Consider the following 18,969-nt stretch of genomic DNA (forward strand, 5'->3'; position numbering starts at 1 on the left):
ACTCTCAAGATCATGCTTCCCCTAGAGTCACCGTCAACACAGTGCATGCAAAGCTCTCAGCAAGTCCCAGCATCTTCACTGGGAGGGTTAATGATCTAAGTATCACATCACTATCCTATTTGTGAACTGTCAAACAATACATGACATTTATATCTGTCCTATTGTCTAGCACCGAATATCTGCTCAAAAATATTGGCTAAGGGCATTCGTAATGGGATCCGGAATCCTGCACTTTGTTTTATTTTATTTTACTTTTTTGGTTTTTCTCCGGTACCGGGAATTGAACTCACGACCTTGCGCTTGCCAAGCAGGCACTTTTGCCGCTGAGCTAAACCCCCAGCCCCTGAAATCCTGCACTTTGAAAGAAGAGTTTCTATCTCTTCTACTGCCCCTGAAGGGACATTGTGCTATTTTGGACTGTAGTGGGTGCTTTGGGCTCGGGTCTTCTTCCTGGGCTCTCCGGTACACTACAGCACATGTCTGCCCCCTCTTTTCTGGGTAGGTGAGGTGGTATCCAGGTTAGCCCTTGAAGTGAGATGTGTTTCCTGGATGAAGCATGTAAGTGGCCAGAATAATTCCCAGCTCTCAGCAATCACCTCTGCATTCACACATGGAGACGTGAATCAGATGGAGGAGTTGGGACTCCTGAGTCCCCACGTGAAAAGGCGCCCACAGATCCTCCCTGGGAATCAACTTCAACTGGGCTAAGTCAGAGATTTCAGGATTTGCCTCGCTGTAGTCCTTACCATGACTAATGTATCTATAAATTCCATTTCCTCTCCATAAAACAAAGCAGGAGTGTGCATTAAACATAAACTCAGTTAAAGACATTGTTCCTTACCTATTTGGTGGAGGCCATGAGAGATGTTTTGTAATAGATAAGTCCATTAAGTGACTTTCTCTCCTTTATAAAATTACATGAGAAATTTCTCAACTTTTGACAGTTAAGCTTCAATGTCAACTTGATTTGCTTGGAGTTGCCTAAGGAACAAAGCACTTTTCTGGGTGTGTCGTGGAGGCATGACCTTGGGATCTCCATCTGGTGCCTGGAGCCTTCCTGACACTGTTCCCTGGCCACCATGAACTAAGGAGTTGTGTACGCCTCCATATCCTCCTACTTGGAGGAAGTCAGCCATGGACTGAGACCTCTGAATTAAAACCTCTTCTCTTAAATTGTGTTGAGTAGGGTATTTTGCACTAGCAATAGGAAAGCTAATAGTCCAGAGAAGGCTTAGCACTGGAGAATAAAGTTAGCAAGTATGATTCCTATGAATGGATCCTTTTTACTTTTTGCCTTGCCTACTAATCAAGCTCAGATCCAAACATGTGGATTATGTACAGCCTCCTGGAAGGCATTTTAGTCAACTCACGACCATCATCACTTTATTACTACAAACTCATTTTCCATTTGGGTCCTGATTTACCTAATTTTGTTCACTTTATACAGTCTCGTAAGTCTCTTAACAACATTCTTAAGTTTTCCAACAACTTCCTTTTGGTGAAGGGGATCCACAAGATCAGGAAGTGTGAGAACCCCGTTTTTAGAATAAACTGTGGACAAATTACCATGAGCTGTCCCTCTCCTAACATTGGTAGAGGCAGACAGTATAGATCAGCTGAGTTTAACACTGAATGCTAGCAATTTGAATTTAGTCTTCCATGTTTCATGATTGCTAACTGTTCCTTTGATTTCAACAGAATAGCTCAAAACATAAGGGAATGGTGTCAGTTTGGTGCAGAATACACAGTTAAGAGTGGTCTGAGGCTCAGACTTTAATGCAGTAAGACTAACAACATGGACATGGCCCGACAGTGGCTGGGACTTAGAGTCGGTTTAAAGTGACTGAGCTCACGGACTCAAGTCTCCTGATGGAGTTTAAGCCCTGGCTCTTCCCTTGAAACTTCATGCATCACTTTCACATTTTTGATGGAAAACATTGCCTCCATATGATGCTCCCAGTCATTGATGAATACCTGATGTAGGAATACTGTATTAACAATTTAAAATCCTAGCTCACACCTCACCTTAATGTTCCCTCTCCACACCTGTGTAGACTCACGGGCTCAAGATAGCTCTTACGCACATGCACAGAAAGGCAGCTCTGCACCATTTCTGCACTTCCTCTCTGTGGTCACATCCACAAATGATTTACAACAGATGCACATAGACACATGTGAAAAAATTCTTTATTCATTTCTCACATTTCATTACAAAATGTATGTTGCAAACAACTTGAATAACCTACTTGTGGGTTTTATTTATTTATTTTTTGTTTTGTTTTTAAACCCTTGGCTTCAAGGACTCAGGATTTCCCCATCTTTTATCAAGTATTGGGAAATACTGATTATTGGAGTCAATAGGTTATTATTTTGCTATTTATTTTCTTCTCTCAAACTCTGAAAAAAATGTCCTCTGTATAAATTAAACAACAACAACAAAAATGTTGTAAATTCTATGTCATTACAGTCAACAGAATTATAGTAATGCATCCAAAATGTGCGGCCACAAAATATCAGGTATATGTTTGAAAAAGAAAAAAAATGACATTCTAGCCTTGTTAAAAGGATAATGGTCCCATATTTTTATTAACAGGTTAGCAAAACAAAATCCAATGGATTACAATATTTACATGTTATCTGAAAAATAATGTAGTGATAAAAGCATGTCACAATTATTTTCTCTTTTTTTTTCCTTTTTCTTCCTTTTTTGTTTGTTTGTTTTTTTGGTCAATAACCATTACAAACACCCAATCCAGGTATGGAACTGTTTAATACATTTGAAATGAGGCCAATTAAAAACAAATATGGACACAAAATGAATCTGTCTAGATAATTCACACTTTCCCCATTTTCTGGTTTCCACATGATGGCCCCCCATCCCTAGAAAAAAATTAAATTAAATGTCCTACAAATAAAAATTCTTAACGGCAAAAAAAATAAAAGTACAACATGCTTTTCAAGTAAGCACTTACTCCACAAATGCAACATCTTTCCATGGATTTTATTTGAAGCTGTGTGGGACACTCTCCTCTCAGCAGTCCCCCTTCCCTTTCTCCCCTCCCCCCTCCCCAACCCTTCCAAGTTAAAAAACAAAACAAAACAAAACAACAAAAACAAAACATGAAAACCAAAGGACTCACACTCACACACATCCGCACATACACATGCACATATTCACACATCCAAGCTCACACGCAGTCAGGCTTCTAAAACCTAGGCTTCAAGAAAAGTTCTTTTCTACTTTTTTGGAATGAAACCCTTTGTTCACAATCAGAACATATTATAAATGTAGACATAGATTTAGTCTAAGCTGCTCCTTCCAGAAAAAGCTAATATGGGGAAACAGAGCAGCTGGCAGCTAGATTTAAAAAAAAAAAAAAAAAAAAAAAGGTAGTTCTCCAGGCTCCTTGTAGGATATATGTCATTTCTTTTCCACTCTTGCCAAAGGGATGGGATTCTAGCACACCCCTTCACCTCCCCAAAATAAATGAGAACCCCTCGCAAAACACAATGCAAACAGAAACACAGACTTTACAATCATACACAGAAGCCAGCCCATGCTAAGAGAAATTATCGGTGTGAGACGGATAATGTGTTAATTTGACAAGCAACAAAAGGGTGACGAGGACCTCTTCGTCTGGCCCACAAGCTGCATAGCTGTGCCGAAAGTTTGGTTCTTTAGTTAAATAAAAAATTAAAAAAAAAAAAGAAAGAAAGTTAACTTCTTTGTTATTTCCATGTTTAAAATAAAAACATTCCTATTCACAAAAAACTAAATCTCCCTTGCCCCCAAAATCAAAACAATAATAACAACACACACACAAAAAACAATTCATGTGAAAAACTGAATTGTGCTGTGTTCGTAACACTCAAATCGATAGAAAATAAACATGTGGCGAACAAAACTCCACAATCATCTTCAAATTAGCTCACATGAATCTACCAAATTCTAAATTATAGTTGAACACTAATAAACAGCTTACCTGGAATAAAGGATGACAATTCACAAACAGTTGTCTAATAATTAAAGTCTGTTTCTTTTTTTTGTTTTGTTTTTTACTAAAATAATTAAAAAAATCACAGTATTTTAAGAAATAAAACCCACGTGGGGATTTTAAGCACAATTTGTGTTCCTTTCTTTAAAACTCTTTTTTTTTTTTTTCTCCATTCACCATCTTGCCCAGCAGTTCTCTCTACATTTAACCACAAGGACGACAGGTAGTACTGACAAATGCAGAGAATTCCCTTGGTTAAGTTTGAGGTACTAGGAAACAGGTGACTGTTTTATGCAAAGCAGTTTTTTTTTGTTTGTTTTGTTTTCTGTTTTTGTTTTATTTATTTATTTATTTATTTTTTTCCCAAAGCGGCTGCAGTTAGGTCTTGAAAAAGCTTAAGGTATTAAAACTAGAAAAACGCACTGAAAGGTGTGCGTCAAAAAGTTGTTCCCCTATGAGAAGTCTTCTACTGTCCTGGAGCTTCTGCTTCAACACACTGTCCAAGACCGTCACAGAGCGCACTGTGCCCAGGGAAGGCGCTTCCATATCCACAACAAAGGAAAATGTCCACGGTGAAGATCCGGAAGGAAAGATGTAGTGATGGAAAAGGAGCCACATATTCCAACCATTTAAATAACTTTAATTTACATACTCACTCACACAGGTACCAGTGCTTTGAAAATAGATTGTTCAGTCCTAAAAAGCAGCTTTGTTCTGTCTTCTCTTTACTGTCCCTCCCTTCGCAGCCCATGCTGGCCCTCCCACCTTTTCATCATGGTTCAAGTACGGTTTGATTAAGAATTTCACCAAACTCTTATTCTTTTTTGGCCTCTGCATTCTCCAGGAGAGATTTGTCGGCAGCTACTACACAGATGGCTACTGTTTCACTTCTTAGGGAAAAGTCTATCCCGATTGGCTCATCGTCTTCCTTTTCCTCTATGGAGGGCATTGTGATACTGTCCTCCACCATCTCCTTTGGGTGGAGCTCTTCTCTGATCACTTGCTTGGTGTCATTCAATGACCTGCAATAAACATTTATGGGAGGGACAAATGAGTGTGTATGCTATTATTAATTAATCAAAAAAGACTGTCCTTATTTCCCTGATCCTAAAAAGCTTTAGGTGATTTCCTCTGAAAAGAAAAAGCTATGCATGGAGGACTAAATTGCCAGTGATGTAGCCTTGCTGGCTGTGCAGGTCATGTATTTCTGTAGAGTTTTAAAGATTTAAACAAAAAAGTCCATCGTTTTGATGACACCATGTTTGGTTTCTAGATTAACATAATGGTTTTATGTCATCTTCTCTACTGAGTCATGAGGGGTGAAACAGAAAAAGTGTGTCATGCTCAAGTTCATCAGCTCAGCCCCAAAGCTTGAAGACTGGCTATACTAAGAAGAAAAGGGCAACTCAGGTACTAAAGATGTATTGGGCAGGTCAGAAACAAATCATAGAAACAAACAAACAAAAAAAACCTGAAAGATGAAACTTAAATCTTGTGAACCTTAGTTATATTCTTGCAAGCCTCGCCAATTGCAGTTTTGTGGAATTTTCTCCAGAAAGGGTTGAACCAAGCTTCCCTTGGTGTCTGGTGGACTAAGTGTGCCTTGGTGAGGGAACGTTTTTATGTTCAGGGATCTGAAAGCTGTCTGACAGGTCTGCTGTCACCTACCGGGGAAATGGGCAGAAGCTGTCTCTGTCCTGAGACAGGGCATAGACATATTCAAGGACACTCAGGGAATGGTCCAGCACAAGGACAGGCATAGAAGCCCTGATATATGTTCTGGAAGAGAATGTCACGCTAATAAAAACTAGTGAGACCCTGCCTAGAGAAAACACTACTTGTGAGTGTGGGTTTGTGAGGGATTTGTCATCTGGAACGGTTTCCTTCATCTGCATGATGCTTTAAAAACCAGCAGGAAAACCTGATCCCTTCTTCACGATGGCCTCTCCTCCTGAGGTGATGCAGCTGGGGGTGCAGGGTGTCTATGCAGTGTCCTGGGAACCAAAGAAGAAGCCCAACCTCCCTCCTCCCCTGTCGTTTTGGATGAAATTCGTTCTGGGGACGGCGCGACTTACATGCCGTGTCTCAGCACGTGTCTTTCCCACTCAGAGCCCTGCGAAAATGCCCGTCCACAGAATTCACACGGAAAACGCTTCTCAGGGTTAATAGCAGCCCCATGGTCAGAAAATCTCATCAGCTCTGCAAAGAGAAAGCACAGGTGTGAACTGCGTGCTGTGGGGGTCGGCAGAAGAAGCAAGTCCACACTCACTGGCCGACGCTTTCCTTCCTCACCTGCGAAGGAAACCAGGGATCACTTTCCAGACTCCTCACCCTTCGGGTTTCCCTGAGATGCATTCCACCAGTAGCCCCGCGCTCCTCCATTTCTGGCATTTTCCTAGCTGCCATTGTCACAAGTAATCGGGCTCTTTCTGGCCAGAAGAGCCGCATCTGCCCATTCTTAAGACACCTGAGCTTTCTTTTTTTCCTACTTAATCTTTCCCTTAGGTATGCTTTCTATTAGTGCCTCGTAGTTTTGCATCTATTCATTTCCTATTTGACACAGGTTTATCTTTACTCAGCAAAAACAATACAGGCTACACAAAAGCACCCCGTCCCTCAGCGTAGACCTCAGGGGTTCTGCCATTTCTGAGGGAGGCCAGAGCCTCAAGACTGTGTTACGGATATCATCAACACCTGTCAGAGTGGTTAAGTGCCCTGAGTGAGATCTACAAGCAACTTTGTGTGACTGTGATTCTGGACAACTGGTATGCCAAGTCATGTGCCTGGCCAATAAAGGGTCCCGGCCAGCTCCCTGACATCTACTGTTCAATCAGTGGCGCACACGAGTGTGGGGATACACAGGCTTTCCTGGACAGGTCTGTGGTAAGCATTCAACATTGACCCGGTTGCTTTGTTTTTTCTGTGATGCTGGGCAATGTTAGGGTTCCGCTCAGTAGAGACTGGCTGGCTAATTGTTTTCATGCCACACCTCCTGGCAAACTCAAAGATGAAAGCTTATATGGCCTTTGTGTTCTCCTAAGTCCCAAGCCCATATGTCTTTCATTAGACCACAGAGGGCCAAGTCTTCATATGGTAATAACAGCCGGACTAGAGGATGGTCCTACAGCCACACTGTCAAGTGAGGGCTGCCCTTAGGGAAACACGGACCATGTTTACACATGTGACTGCTCCAGGCCCCACATATAAGATGTGATAGGAAGAGGTCTGCTGGTTGAAATACCCCATCTCATAAAACCCTCAGGATGACATTAACAGGATAAGGGCTCTGTGACACCTTAATCTTCAGCACAAAAAGCTGTGTGAACGGGGCCAGTTTTCACAAAAGATGAAACATTTTCTCACAAATTAAGAAGATCACCATACAAGCCATTAAAAATAATTGCACAGACTATCTTCCTTGATTCTTTTCATTGGAAATGAGACAGCACCATCTGCTCTGCGCATTAATTCCTTAGCAGGGATTATCTTGGGCAAGAAATCAACAGAATGCCTTCCTGACTCCTCCCCAGTGGCATAATGAGAGGGGGTGGGGTGGGCAGGATTCTGTTAGGGTGCATTTTGATTTCTTCATGCCTGGTTTCTCCTCTTTCAAATTCCCCCCAAGTTTCCCCGGCAGGCCCTGCTGTGTGTCCATGTTAAGTCCTTCACCAGACCTGGCGTTTGGAAAGGAGGCTGGGAACAGGGTAGCTGTGAGGCTCTGAACTCCCTACATTGAGGGTGTCTAAACTGACAACAAGGGGAATGTTCCTGGTGCACCGGCTCGCTTACCCTTGGGAAATATGAAACCAGCCATCTATTCTTTCCAACGGCACATGCTAAGTTTCATCCTCAAAGGAGGAGGCCACTCATTACCTGTCACACTTCAAATAGCTCTCCATCAGCCTGGGAGCCGCGCTACTCCTAGAAGCCAGAGTGTCTGGCAAAAACACCCCGAGGCTATTGTCTGCCGCTGCTTCTTCTTGGCAAGAATCTACTGAAATGGTGGAAAATTGATTCTAGGTCTATTCAAAGGAGGAGGGACAAAGGAGGCCGTTCTCGCAAAGTGGGGAAGGGGGAAGGGAAAGTTAGGTTTGTTAATTCCCACGGACATGTCTGGAAGTAACTGGGGGAAATCCCCTGCCCCCTGGGAGGAAGACGCGCTTCTCCCTCCATAGTGTTTTCTCCATAGGCTCAAGGCTCATGCATGTGCTTCCAGTGAGAGCAGAGACCGCAGGGTTCTTTCCAATTACGCCCTTCCAGCCCGATGCATCACAGCCCAATGAAAGGAGAAGGCCAAGCCTGGCAAGAAGGGAAAATCCGCACTACGTCCCACACACATCTCAACTGCCATCTTTTCTCATTTCCCACGTTTGTTTTAGTCACAGGGAAGGGAAAATAAAAGAGGTTTCTGCCTTGTAATGTTCCTAATCTCTAAAATAATGTGCACTCAGCTTCAGACATTTAAGAGTCATAATATCCAATGAGGAATAATTTATTTCCTGAAGAGCAACAGCAGGGCCACTGAGAACCAGGAAGAAAGAGAAGTTTTTGTACCCTCTGTCAGAAGCACACTCTCCCAGAGTAGTCTTGTAACAGGGCACAGATGTAAGAATTCATTGTGAGGAACATATTTGTGAAAACGTTTAAAAAGAGGAAGAAAAAGCTATGTTTCTGCGATCACAACCATTTTCCTTCTAAGAAATGGGTGAATACATTCCCTAATGATAAATGTGCTACTTTACATGAATAATCCACCTATATGGTGAAGATTTATGTCCTTGTGTATTTTTTAGATTACCATAGGCTTGGGGTATTTTACAAGCGAGCACACATTCGCTGTCAGTAACCTGCTGTCTGTCTTGCTCAGAAGCTCGAGTGCCAAACTAGACCCCCAACTTACAAAACCATAGTCCTCTGCCCTGGCTGTCAACAGGAGTGTTGGGTGCAGGTGAGGGAAGGGGAAGGGACTACGAAAAGGCCGTAGAGGGAAATAGCTCACCAAATAGGCCTGCTCAAGCTTGCAGCCTGAGCAAGCAGGGGAAATAATAAAGACATTCTGCTTTTAAAAGTGTGCCTTTAAGGGAGGTCCCAAAGACCTCACTTTTATGGCCAAGTCCTCTTCAATAAAGCACATTTCACTACCTGCGGGCTTGGGAAAGTGGTATGTAGTATAATAGGTCTTGCCTAGAGTCGTGGCACAGGCCTGTGATCCCAGCCCTCTTGGAGGCTGAGGGAGGAGGATTATAAGTTCAAGCCCAATTTGGGCAATTTAACTATTTAGTGAGGTCCTATCTCAAAGGAAAAAAAAAAGACTGGAATATAGGTCAGTGCAGAGGCCCTGGGTTCAATCCCAGTACTGGGGGAAGAAAGAAAGAAAGAAAGAAAGAAAGAAAAAAAGAAAGAAAGAAAGAAAGAAAGAAAGAAAGAAAGAAAGAAAGAAAGAAAGAAAGAAAGGAGTCTTCTTGCTTTTGGAGCCTAAGGCCTAAATTCAACCTCTACTATTTTTGTTTGTAAACTTTACTTTCCATAAGCTCTTCAACTTTCTAGAGCTTTATTTTTCCATGTGTAAAATGAAAATAATGACAGGTTGTAGGGTTATCATTTATTATGTGGTTAATATGCTCTAGGAACTAAGCTAAGGTCTTGAATGTATATATGTGTATATGAATCTATTTATTTATTTGCAGTTCTAGAGAAAGAACTTAGCACCTCATGCATGCTTGGCAAGTACTGTACTACACTGCTAACATATACTCTTAGCCCTTATTTAATCTTTACAATGAAACCACAAAAGACCCCAAATAGCCCTAAAAAATCTTAAATAAATTAAAGTTGAAAGCATCACACTACTTGCCTGTCTGTCTGTTTGTTTGTTTGTTTGAAGACAGGGTCTTGCTATGTAGTTCAGGCTAGCCTCACAGGAATCCTCCTGTCTCAGCTAGGATTACAGACATACACAACTATGCCTGGCTAACATCGTACTATTTGACTTAAATCTACTACAGAATTAAGGTAACTGGCATTAAAATAGACATACAGACCAATGCAATAGAGTCCAGAAATAAATCCACATATTTACAATCAATTGGTTTTTGAAAAAGCTGCTAAGAACACAATGGAGAAATGGCAGTCCCTTCAATAAATTCTGAATTGGCTAATATACATTCAAAAGAATGAACCCAGAGACTTATTTCACATAGAATAAAAAAAACTCAACCCAAAATGGCTAAAAGACTTACAAACATAGTGCCTGACACTGTAAATCTACCAGAGGAAAATGGGGAAACTGTATGACACTGGCCTGGGCAGTGAACTTTTTGATATGACTTGTAACATAAGCAACTAAAACAATGGCAGGCATGGGATTACATCAAACTAAAAACAAATGAAAATAACAAAGAGAGAATATTTATAAGTCACACACTTGGTAATTGGTCAAAATCTGAAATATATAAGGAAGTCAAAGAACTCAATATACAATCCATTAAGTAAACAATCCATTAAGAAAAAGGACAAGAGATCTGAATAGCCATCTCTCAAAAGACGATAGAAAACTGGCCAACAGATATGTAAAGATGTTCAGCATTGATAGAAGGAAAGAAAAATTAAAACCACAATGAGATATGACTTCATGTCTGTTAGAATGGCTATTACCAGAAAAGGGAAGCACAATTAAGTATTGGTGAGGATATAGGAAAAAGGGGGTACTCGCACACAATTAGGGATGAAAATTGGTGTAGTCATTATGAAGACAGTATCAAAGTTCCTCAAAAAGTGAAACTTGGAACTGCTGCATGATCCAGCAATCCCACTACTAGATTTATATGCAAACTAAATGAATGAGATGAGTGTGCAAGCAGCACCTGCATTCCAATGGGCACTGGAGCATCATTCCCAATACCTGAAATGCAGAGTCAACCTGGGCATTCTTTAGTGGATGAATGGATAAAGAAAATGGGATGTATATCCACACTGGAATATTACTGAGCATTACTTAGCGTGGGGTGTGAATCCTGTCATTTGTGACAGTAGGAGTAAATCTAAAGAATATTATATAGAAAGAAACAAGCCAAGTACAAAAAGATAGCTAATGAATGACCTCCCAGAATTTCAAAAGGTCAAACTCAGAAGCAGAGACTATAATGGTGGTTACCAAGGGTAGAGGTGGGGAGCTGGGGGGATGTGGGTCAAAAGATACGAATTTCTAGTCAGAAGGAAACATAAGTTCAAGAGATCTATTGTAGAGCATGGTGCCAATAATGAGTGACAACATACTGTATACTTGAAATTTGCTAAGAAAACACTTTAAGTGTTCTCACCACAAAAAAGTAGGTGAGTTAATACATATGTTAAATAAATTTAGTAATTCCAAAATGTTTCAAAATACCATGTTGTACACCATAACCATAGACAATTTATAATAAATTAAAAATAAATAAAACGTTAAATATAACACCAAAGCTCCATATCTAAAGTTTTATATATTTAAAGCCATATAATACATGTATATTATAATCCTAGGAAGCAGGTTATGATATGATTCTGATTTTATGAATGATGAATGTAGAAGGAGATAAATTATTCAAAGTCCTACAGCTAGTACGTAGCAGCAGTGCAAGCCAAATTCAGACAGAATATTAGGTGAGATTAAAGAAAAAACATTACATACAAGGGCCACCAACACTGACCCTGGCAAGTAACGATGCTCAGTAATGACCACTAATACTGTTTTCCTCATCACCGGGATGATCCACGTTTACTTCTCATATTATCCAGATGCTTTTGATAAATCAGCAGTAACTAAAGCAACATAGCACATCCCAACCTATACCCTTATGTGTATGGCCTGGGAATTTCCATAATATTCCACACTGAACAACGCAATGAAGCAACACTTTAAGTGCCTACAACTGAATATACTTTTGAAACTTTTTTATTCTGAATTAATATTGGACTTGAAGAAGTTGGCAAAGTAGTTCAAAAGGCCCATGGAACCTTCCCCAAGGTATTCTGTATATACACGGCGGAATGAAAAACGCGGTTTCTCTTTTCCCCACAGAGGGAAACAGTTCCAAAGGGTTAAGGGAAGGGCCTCGCAGAAGGGCGCATGGAGAGGGCTCAGGCTCTCCGCAGACTCGCTCTCCAGTCCCAGCAATAGTCATTTTAAACAAGCGCTCAATCCCAAATTCATTCTCCTTCCTCAGTAGCCTCCCAGTGTCATTCATCTGCAATCTGCCTGTCCTCATTCTGACGAATCCCTAGACGCTACTTTTCCTTGTTAAAAACAAATCACTGCCACATATTTTTAAAACATCCATATATCTATAATTAGGGAGAAAATGTCTGTTTTCCTTGGAGTTTCTAGAGCTGGTAATAGTTTACAAAAAGATGGCCCCTGATGTTTCTTCAGACAGTCTGTTCTGCTACTTAACTAAGAAGGATCATTCCTTCTGTTACTCCCACAGCGACCTCCTGCCTCCCTTCTGTCTCACCACAACGTGGTGGATGCCATCTGGGATGCAGAGAGCAGGAGGAGACTAACCTCTGTCTTCAGCCTTGCTGTTCATTTCCTCCTCCTTGTCCTCATCATCGCTGCTGGAGCTCTCCATTTTTTCCTTCATCTGTTCCAGCTGGTCCAAGTTAACCCGTCCAACCAGCTCGAAGTTGCGGCTTACCTGAAAAACATCCAAACAAATGATGGGATAATGAACTGTAGATTGAATGTGGGTCTCCCTGTGGAGACCTTTGCGACATCATCTTCCTGTGACTCTGTTTTTGGAACCCAGATTAAACAACTCAGGTGCCTAAGAGGTCGTTTTCTTCATTGCAACTCTCAGAGATGGGTCTGTCCTCTGTTCTCAAATGGACCATTTTCTCCGGAACTGTCAACATGGGACCTTCCTTACCAACTTTCTTAAGAAACAGTACAAGAGACAGGAGGCCAAATGTACTGTGAAGTCTAGCGTATGGAGTAGGCATCCAATAAATATTTTTTGAGTTGAATTCAAAGGTGTGATTTTCATAAATTACCCAAAGTTCATAAACTGGGAAAAAAGAAACTCCGAAAGGGTCCGGGCCCCTATCAGTGAGAATCACAGCCTTCTCTGCTGTGAACCTTCTCTGTCAAGGGCTGTGGGCTGCTCTAGCTTAGGCCCCCTAACAATGATTTCCCTCTTACTCTAGTTTAGATGGAAGATAATACTACTGCTGTTAGTTTAAGTACTATATTTGAAGCTTTGCACAGAGTACTGATCATGGCTGCTGTTATCTGAGAAAAACAGAAATGACTAGGCCCTTTCAAAGCCCTTTAAAAGCATTAGCTATGGTTAGTTCTTATTCATGTAAAATGTGGTTAGATTAGACTAATGTGGGATTCTAACTTTCCTTCAAAATACCACTCGAGGAAAACAAAAATCCATACTAAGAAAAGTTTTTAATGAGATTCCGTTTTGAGTTATCAGATCAATGGTAGCACAGGATTCACCTGTTAGCCTACTTTCAGAGTCTCTCCAGTTGCCCGCATAAAATTACCAGGATTGACAGGCAGGGCTGAAGTCATAAACAAGCACAGGCTACTCCTCTGTGTAAAGCACTACGCCTCCCTTCTTGCGGGGCAGAGAGGTGCATAACAAGGATAAATTAGACTTGGTTCTGGCCTCCAGAGGCTCACGGGTCAGTTAAGAGGGAAGGCAGACATCACGAATTAGATTCCAAGACAGATTTGCACGGCTGCCATGGTAGAGACACAGTGTAATGGGTACAGAAGAGGAGAGAGAGAATTTACAAGACAATTCCAAAATATTCTCTGGGACCAGACTGGAACAAAGATTTGCTGAGCACCACCAATTCCATATGCCTGGCAGATGGGAACACCATCATTGGCTGTAACAAATGTGAGAGCGACTCAGAGTATCGGGGCCAACAGACATCCTGCAAAAAGGCTTAATATTGTCCCAACAACATCATATAGGTCCATGGAAGAGGAGGGAAGGAACTCAGGAAAGTAAGCTCTTTTCAATCAGGGGAAACAAAACCTTGCTCTGTCTATAGGAATGGAATCCCCGAAATCAGCTGACTTGGAAAACAAGCCAAGACAGGATGTCTTATTTATCAGTCTCAATGATAAACACTTAGGAAAGGTAACTTCTTGCTCTGCTTATTTAAAAAAGTTTCAAAGAAATTAATAAAGTGAGAAGGAGGAGGAAGAGTTCAAGTTCAGAATCTTTGCTTGTTTTTCTCCTCTAAGTCCACAGAAACAGCCTGCAACAGCTTGCTAAGGAGGGTTTTACTACTATTCCTCACCTGCACAGACACGTATGAATTTTTATTTTTTTAAGGCATGAGAGCAAAAAGAATTAGCACAAGGAGCCTAAGCTTTAAAAAGAGGCAGAACTGGGGCTGGGGATTTAGCTCAGCAGCAAAAGCGCCTGCCTGGCAAGCGCAAGGTCGTGAGTTCGGTTCCCGGTACCGGAGAAAAACCAAAAAAAAAAAAAAAAAAAAAAAAAGAGGCAGAACTGAATGCAAGTTCCAGGTTTGCTGCAACCACTGTGTTAGCATCGTACCTGAAACGTAACGACCCCCACTCCGCCAATACCGTTTCCTTCCCCTTGCTGGGCACATGGGTCTTTCCCAATTTTGGCATTTGGAAATTCTTATAACAAACATTATAAATACATATTTATGCAGTTGTGTTTGGCCACAAAGTCATTTTAACCAAATAGCATTCATGACCAATATTTCAATAAGAGTATTCTGCCTCGCTAGTTTTTCAGGAAAGGTAGGCAAGGTTGCTTCCCATTTTCCTAATTTTAATATATGGCTGGAGAAAAACTATTTTAAGTGACCAATACTTAGAAGGAGCCTTTTCTGGACCGCTCGTTCACTTAGTTCCTACCAGGGAGACTGCAAATATGTGTATGGGACATGGAGTGGGGGGCAGTTTCCCAGAAACAGAAGCAATGAAACCAAGAAAGCCAAAAGGCAATCCTCAAGCACCTCTAATCCAGCTGTACTCACTCATTCATTCATCTATCCAGCATGGGCTCCCTGAGGTTTTGCTCTGTGCCAAGCGCTGGTCCTTATTGGAGCTCCTGCTTCTTATGGAGCTTACAGTGACAGAAGGAGATCTGTCACCAAACCAAATGTTACTTTTTTCCATCCTTCTGGGAGTTTTTGAGAACTGTATTTGTCCATTTTCCCGTAGCCATCATCCCGTTGCTAGAAAACTGTTAACATTTTGGATTCTATGCTCTTTTAAAATAGTGTCTGAGATTTTCGTGGTAGGATGCTCATCCTGGGCTAACCCACGATTTATTTATCCTGAGGATTTGTACAATTTTTGCAAGGCAATTAAAAGATTTAAAAGTGAAGCAGTAAAAATTTTGCTATGTAATTAGAAGACTTTAAAAATGAAAAGCTTTCATACTGTTGGGTTGTTACTTTATTTAAAATTCCCCAAACCAGTCATCCAAACCTTAATCTGAATACAAAAGGAAGACTCTTTTCATATTTCTGAGCGCATCATCTTTTTCACCTGCACTATCGCAACTGCCACCTCCTTGCTGGTTCCCTGGCATCTACTCTTAGCTCTTCTTGTATCTATTCTCCAGTGTGGTCACAATGTTTTTCCCACCTGTTTAAAATTTAAATCCCTTCATGTCAGTCTACGCTTGAGGATAAAATCCAAATTTTTCTTACTGTGGTTTTCACAGCTGGCTATTATCTCATGTTAGCCCAGCCTCTCCAGCCCACCACCCTCATCCTGATCTTGCTGAGGTTCCTGGAAGTAGCCACACTCCTGAGGTTTGTTTGGCACCTGCCATGTCTCCTTTTGGAAACTGTCAGTCATGCTCCCACATGTGTTGACTCAACCTTTTTGCTTGGCTCCTGTCTTCCCTTCTGGGACACCTCCACCACTCTCCCCAAGTTAATATCCTTTCTCTGGTTCCACAGCACCTACATGTCCCCTTGGAAAACACTCCATTGGAAAATAATTGTTTAAGTCCTGCTTCTTTCCCAGTGAACAGCAAACTTCACGAGGACAGATCTTCTGTACCTTTTACAGCTAAATCTCCACTAGCTAGCACTGTGTAGATTAAAATGAGTGCTGTTAGCATCTTGTAGCTACAACTGAATACCTTCACTGTATTTTTATATATATTTTGCATTTTCATCATTAATATTTTTCTCATATAAAGCCTCACATAGGAAATGTGGAAAATAGAAAAGAACCTAAAACCCGACTACCTATTCTTAATAACCATTAACAAATTGTTGTATTCCTGTTCTCCAACTACAGATTATTGTCATTTCTATATCATACTAAAATAAACAAGTGTGTCTCCTGGGCCAGGGATATAACTCAGTGGCACAGTGCCAGCCTGGTAAGCGCCAGGTCCTGAGTTCGAGTCCCAGAACCAAAACAACTATAACAACAACAACAAAAACACACGTGTCTCATGATTTGTTATTCCTTGCATGGAATAAATACAACTCCAAATAAATATAACTTTTAATCACTGCACCATATTTCATCAAGTGAATATTCTATAGTTTTCTTGGCTATTCCCCTATGAATATACCTTGGGTTACTTCTGGATTTTTTCAATACAAAAATGTAGCGACACATCAGGCATTGTGGAACACCCTAGGAGGCTGAGATACGAGGTTCCCAAGTTCAAGCCAAGCCTGGGCAACCCCTGTTTCAAAATTTAAAAATAAGCTGGGCATTGTAATAAGCCTGTAATCCCAGCACTTGGGAGGCTGAGACAGGAGGACCACTGAACTCTGAGGCCAGCTTGGGCTACATAGTGAGTCTATCTAAGGCCATCCTGAACTCCATTATGAGCCCCTGTCTCAAACAATAACCACTGCCCCAAAACCACACACACTAAAAAAAATGCAGCCCCAGCACAAAGCCCTAGTGTTCAAACCCCAGTATAAGAAAAAAAATGCGCTAAGAACTATTTTGTATGTAAACCTTTCTTGCACATTAAGTTTTAATTCCAGATGTGAAATGAAAGGATCAAAGTCAAATATATTATTAAAGCTCTAGTATATTCTTCAGTTGGCTTCTGAAACAGTCACAGTGCTCCCTGGACCTAGTGATAGAGGTCGGATTGAGGAAAATTCACTTTTTTCACTGGAGAAGGGAAATACTTTATCACCCTGTTTTTCTAAAAGGTCCACAATGAAAGGGGAACGACCATGTCAAAGGGTCTGACAGCTAAATCCCCCTCCGCAGTGTTTTGTAGGTAAAAGAAGGTATATATGTTCCTGAAGTATGGATTATTCAAATATACAATCATTCGGCCTACGTAAGTGTATGTTGAGCCTTATAACTTGTGAGGATCGCTGTTGAAGTCCACTAACCCAGCATCCGCGCAGGCTGTTACCCCAGGTCTGAAGTCAATGGTGCAATAAGAATGTGCGAGGAGGCGAGCCACAACCAGCAGACGCCGAACCCCTGAACAGGACAATGATGACACTGGGAAATGCCACGCCTGTCTAATGTGCGACCTTCACGAAGTTGTTTTTCTATTTGTTGGTTTTTAACCACTCAGCAAAATGATTGAGATCTTTCCCAAGCATATACTTCCACACTTTTGGATAGTTCTAATATGATGTAATAATTACCAGGTTGAACATGCATTTTCCTGTTGTGCTAGGGAGCCAATCCCGGGCCTCTAAGAGAGACTGATAGAAACATGTTTGTTAGTGACAGCACAGAACCCGACACCCTTGCTTTCAGATTACACTGCGGGCATCCAGTGGGGCAGATTAGGGTCTAGACAGTCCACTGGACCTCTTTCTAGAAATTTCAGACCTGTAGGGTTCCTCCACCTATCCACTCACCATCCATACCTTCAAAAGGAGACACCCCATCAGGATGCTAGTATTAGCTAATATTGGATCCATTGTCAAAAGAAAAACCAGAGTGAACTTTTTATTTCTAGAAAAAGTGATGCCGGAGAACATGGGCAGCGTTGACCTGTCTCTCCCATCGCGCATGCCCATTAGTTAGAATCTAAGAATGTGCAGAGCTGTGAGGACTTTAAATGACTTATAACACAGGCTGGTGAACTTTTTCTGTAAAGAGACAGATAAGTAAATATTTCAAGCTTTCTGGACCACCCAGTCTCTGTCATGACTACTCAATTGCTGCTGTAGCTCAAAAGCCACCATAAGCAATATATAAATAAAAGGCCACAACTGTATTCCAGGACATTTCTAGTCATGGAGATCTGAATTCTACATAATTTCACTTGTTAGAAAAGATTATACTTTAATTTTTTTCCAATTATTTAAAAACGTTGAAACCTCTCTTAGAAAATAGGACATACAAAAACAGGTGGTTTAGGCCAGTGAGTCATGTTTGCTAGCCACAGGCTTATAATATCAGGTGGTGTATCTTGAAGATCTTCCTCGCATGTCTTTGAAAATTGGAACAGGAATGAGGAAAAGAAATCAGTAAGAAAAAAATTTCAGCCAAGTATTGTTTATGTGATTTCTTATAGGAAGATGGTCAAGGATTCCTGCACAACTTTTTGGGGGGCGGTTCTTAAGAGAACTTCAGAGTTCTTGTAAAAGCTTCAAGAAAAGACATTCAAAATTCTCTCATGTTGTTATGAGCATTAGGGTTGCGTTCTTTTTTCTGACTGAATGATATTCCATTTTGTACATGTGTCACATTTTCTTTATTCACCTGCTAGTACACCCTTAAATTGTTGTGTATCGTGTATCAGCTAATGTGAAGAACCCTGCAATGGGAGTACAGAGTTCCTCAATCACATGGTAGTCCCATTTTTAATTTCGTGAAGAAACGCCATCCTGTTTTACACAATAGCTACACTAATTTACTTTTTCACGAATAGTGCACAAACAAAGGTTCCCTTTTCTTCACACGGATCAAGGCATCACACCAGGCACCCTAAAAATATATACTTTTGTCAAATACAGCTCTAGCTGGGTGCAA

At 41.0% G+C, this 18,969-nt stretch overlaps 1 protein-coding gene across 9 annotated transcripts in view; it reads right to left on the bottom strand.

The window, feature by feature from the left end:
* Nucleotides 1–4,614: 4,614 nt before the first annotated feature.
* Znf462 (zinc finger protein 462) overlaps nt 4,615–18,969 on the bottom strand; it is a 140,758-nt gene continuing 126,403 nt past the window's right edge. For 8 of the 9 annotated variants that reach the window (XM_005382769.2, XM_005382765.2, XM_005382770.2 and 5 more), the window contains 3 exons: nt 12,538–12,670; nt 6,071–6,194; nt 4,615–5,017 (listed from right to left, as the gene is read on the bottom strand). In XM_005382769.2, the coding sequence (XP_005382826.1) occupies nt 4,810–5,017; nt 6,071–6,194; nt 12,538–12,670 (465 nt within the window). In that variant the 3' untranslated portion in view covers nt 4,615–4,809. Of the gene's footprint in view, nt 5,018–6,070; nt 6,195–12,537; nt 12,671–18,969 lie in introns of those variants that run through there. The other variant, XM_013513245.1, reaches the window with a different exon arrangement.

This window comes from Chinchilla lanigera, unplaced genomic scaffold, assembly GCF_000276665.1.
Source record: "Chinchilla lanigera isolate Chin_1 unplaced genomic scaffold, ChiLan1.0 scaffold00018, whole genome shotgun sequence".
Lineage (NCBI taxonomy): Eukaryota > Metazoa > Chordata > Mammalia > Rodentia > Chinchillidae > Chinchilla > Chinchilla lanigera.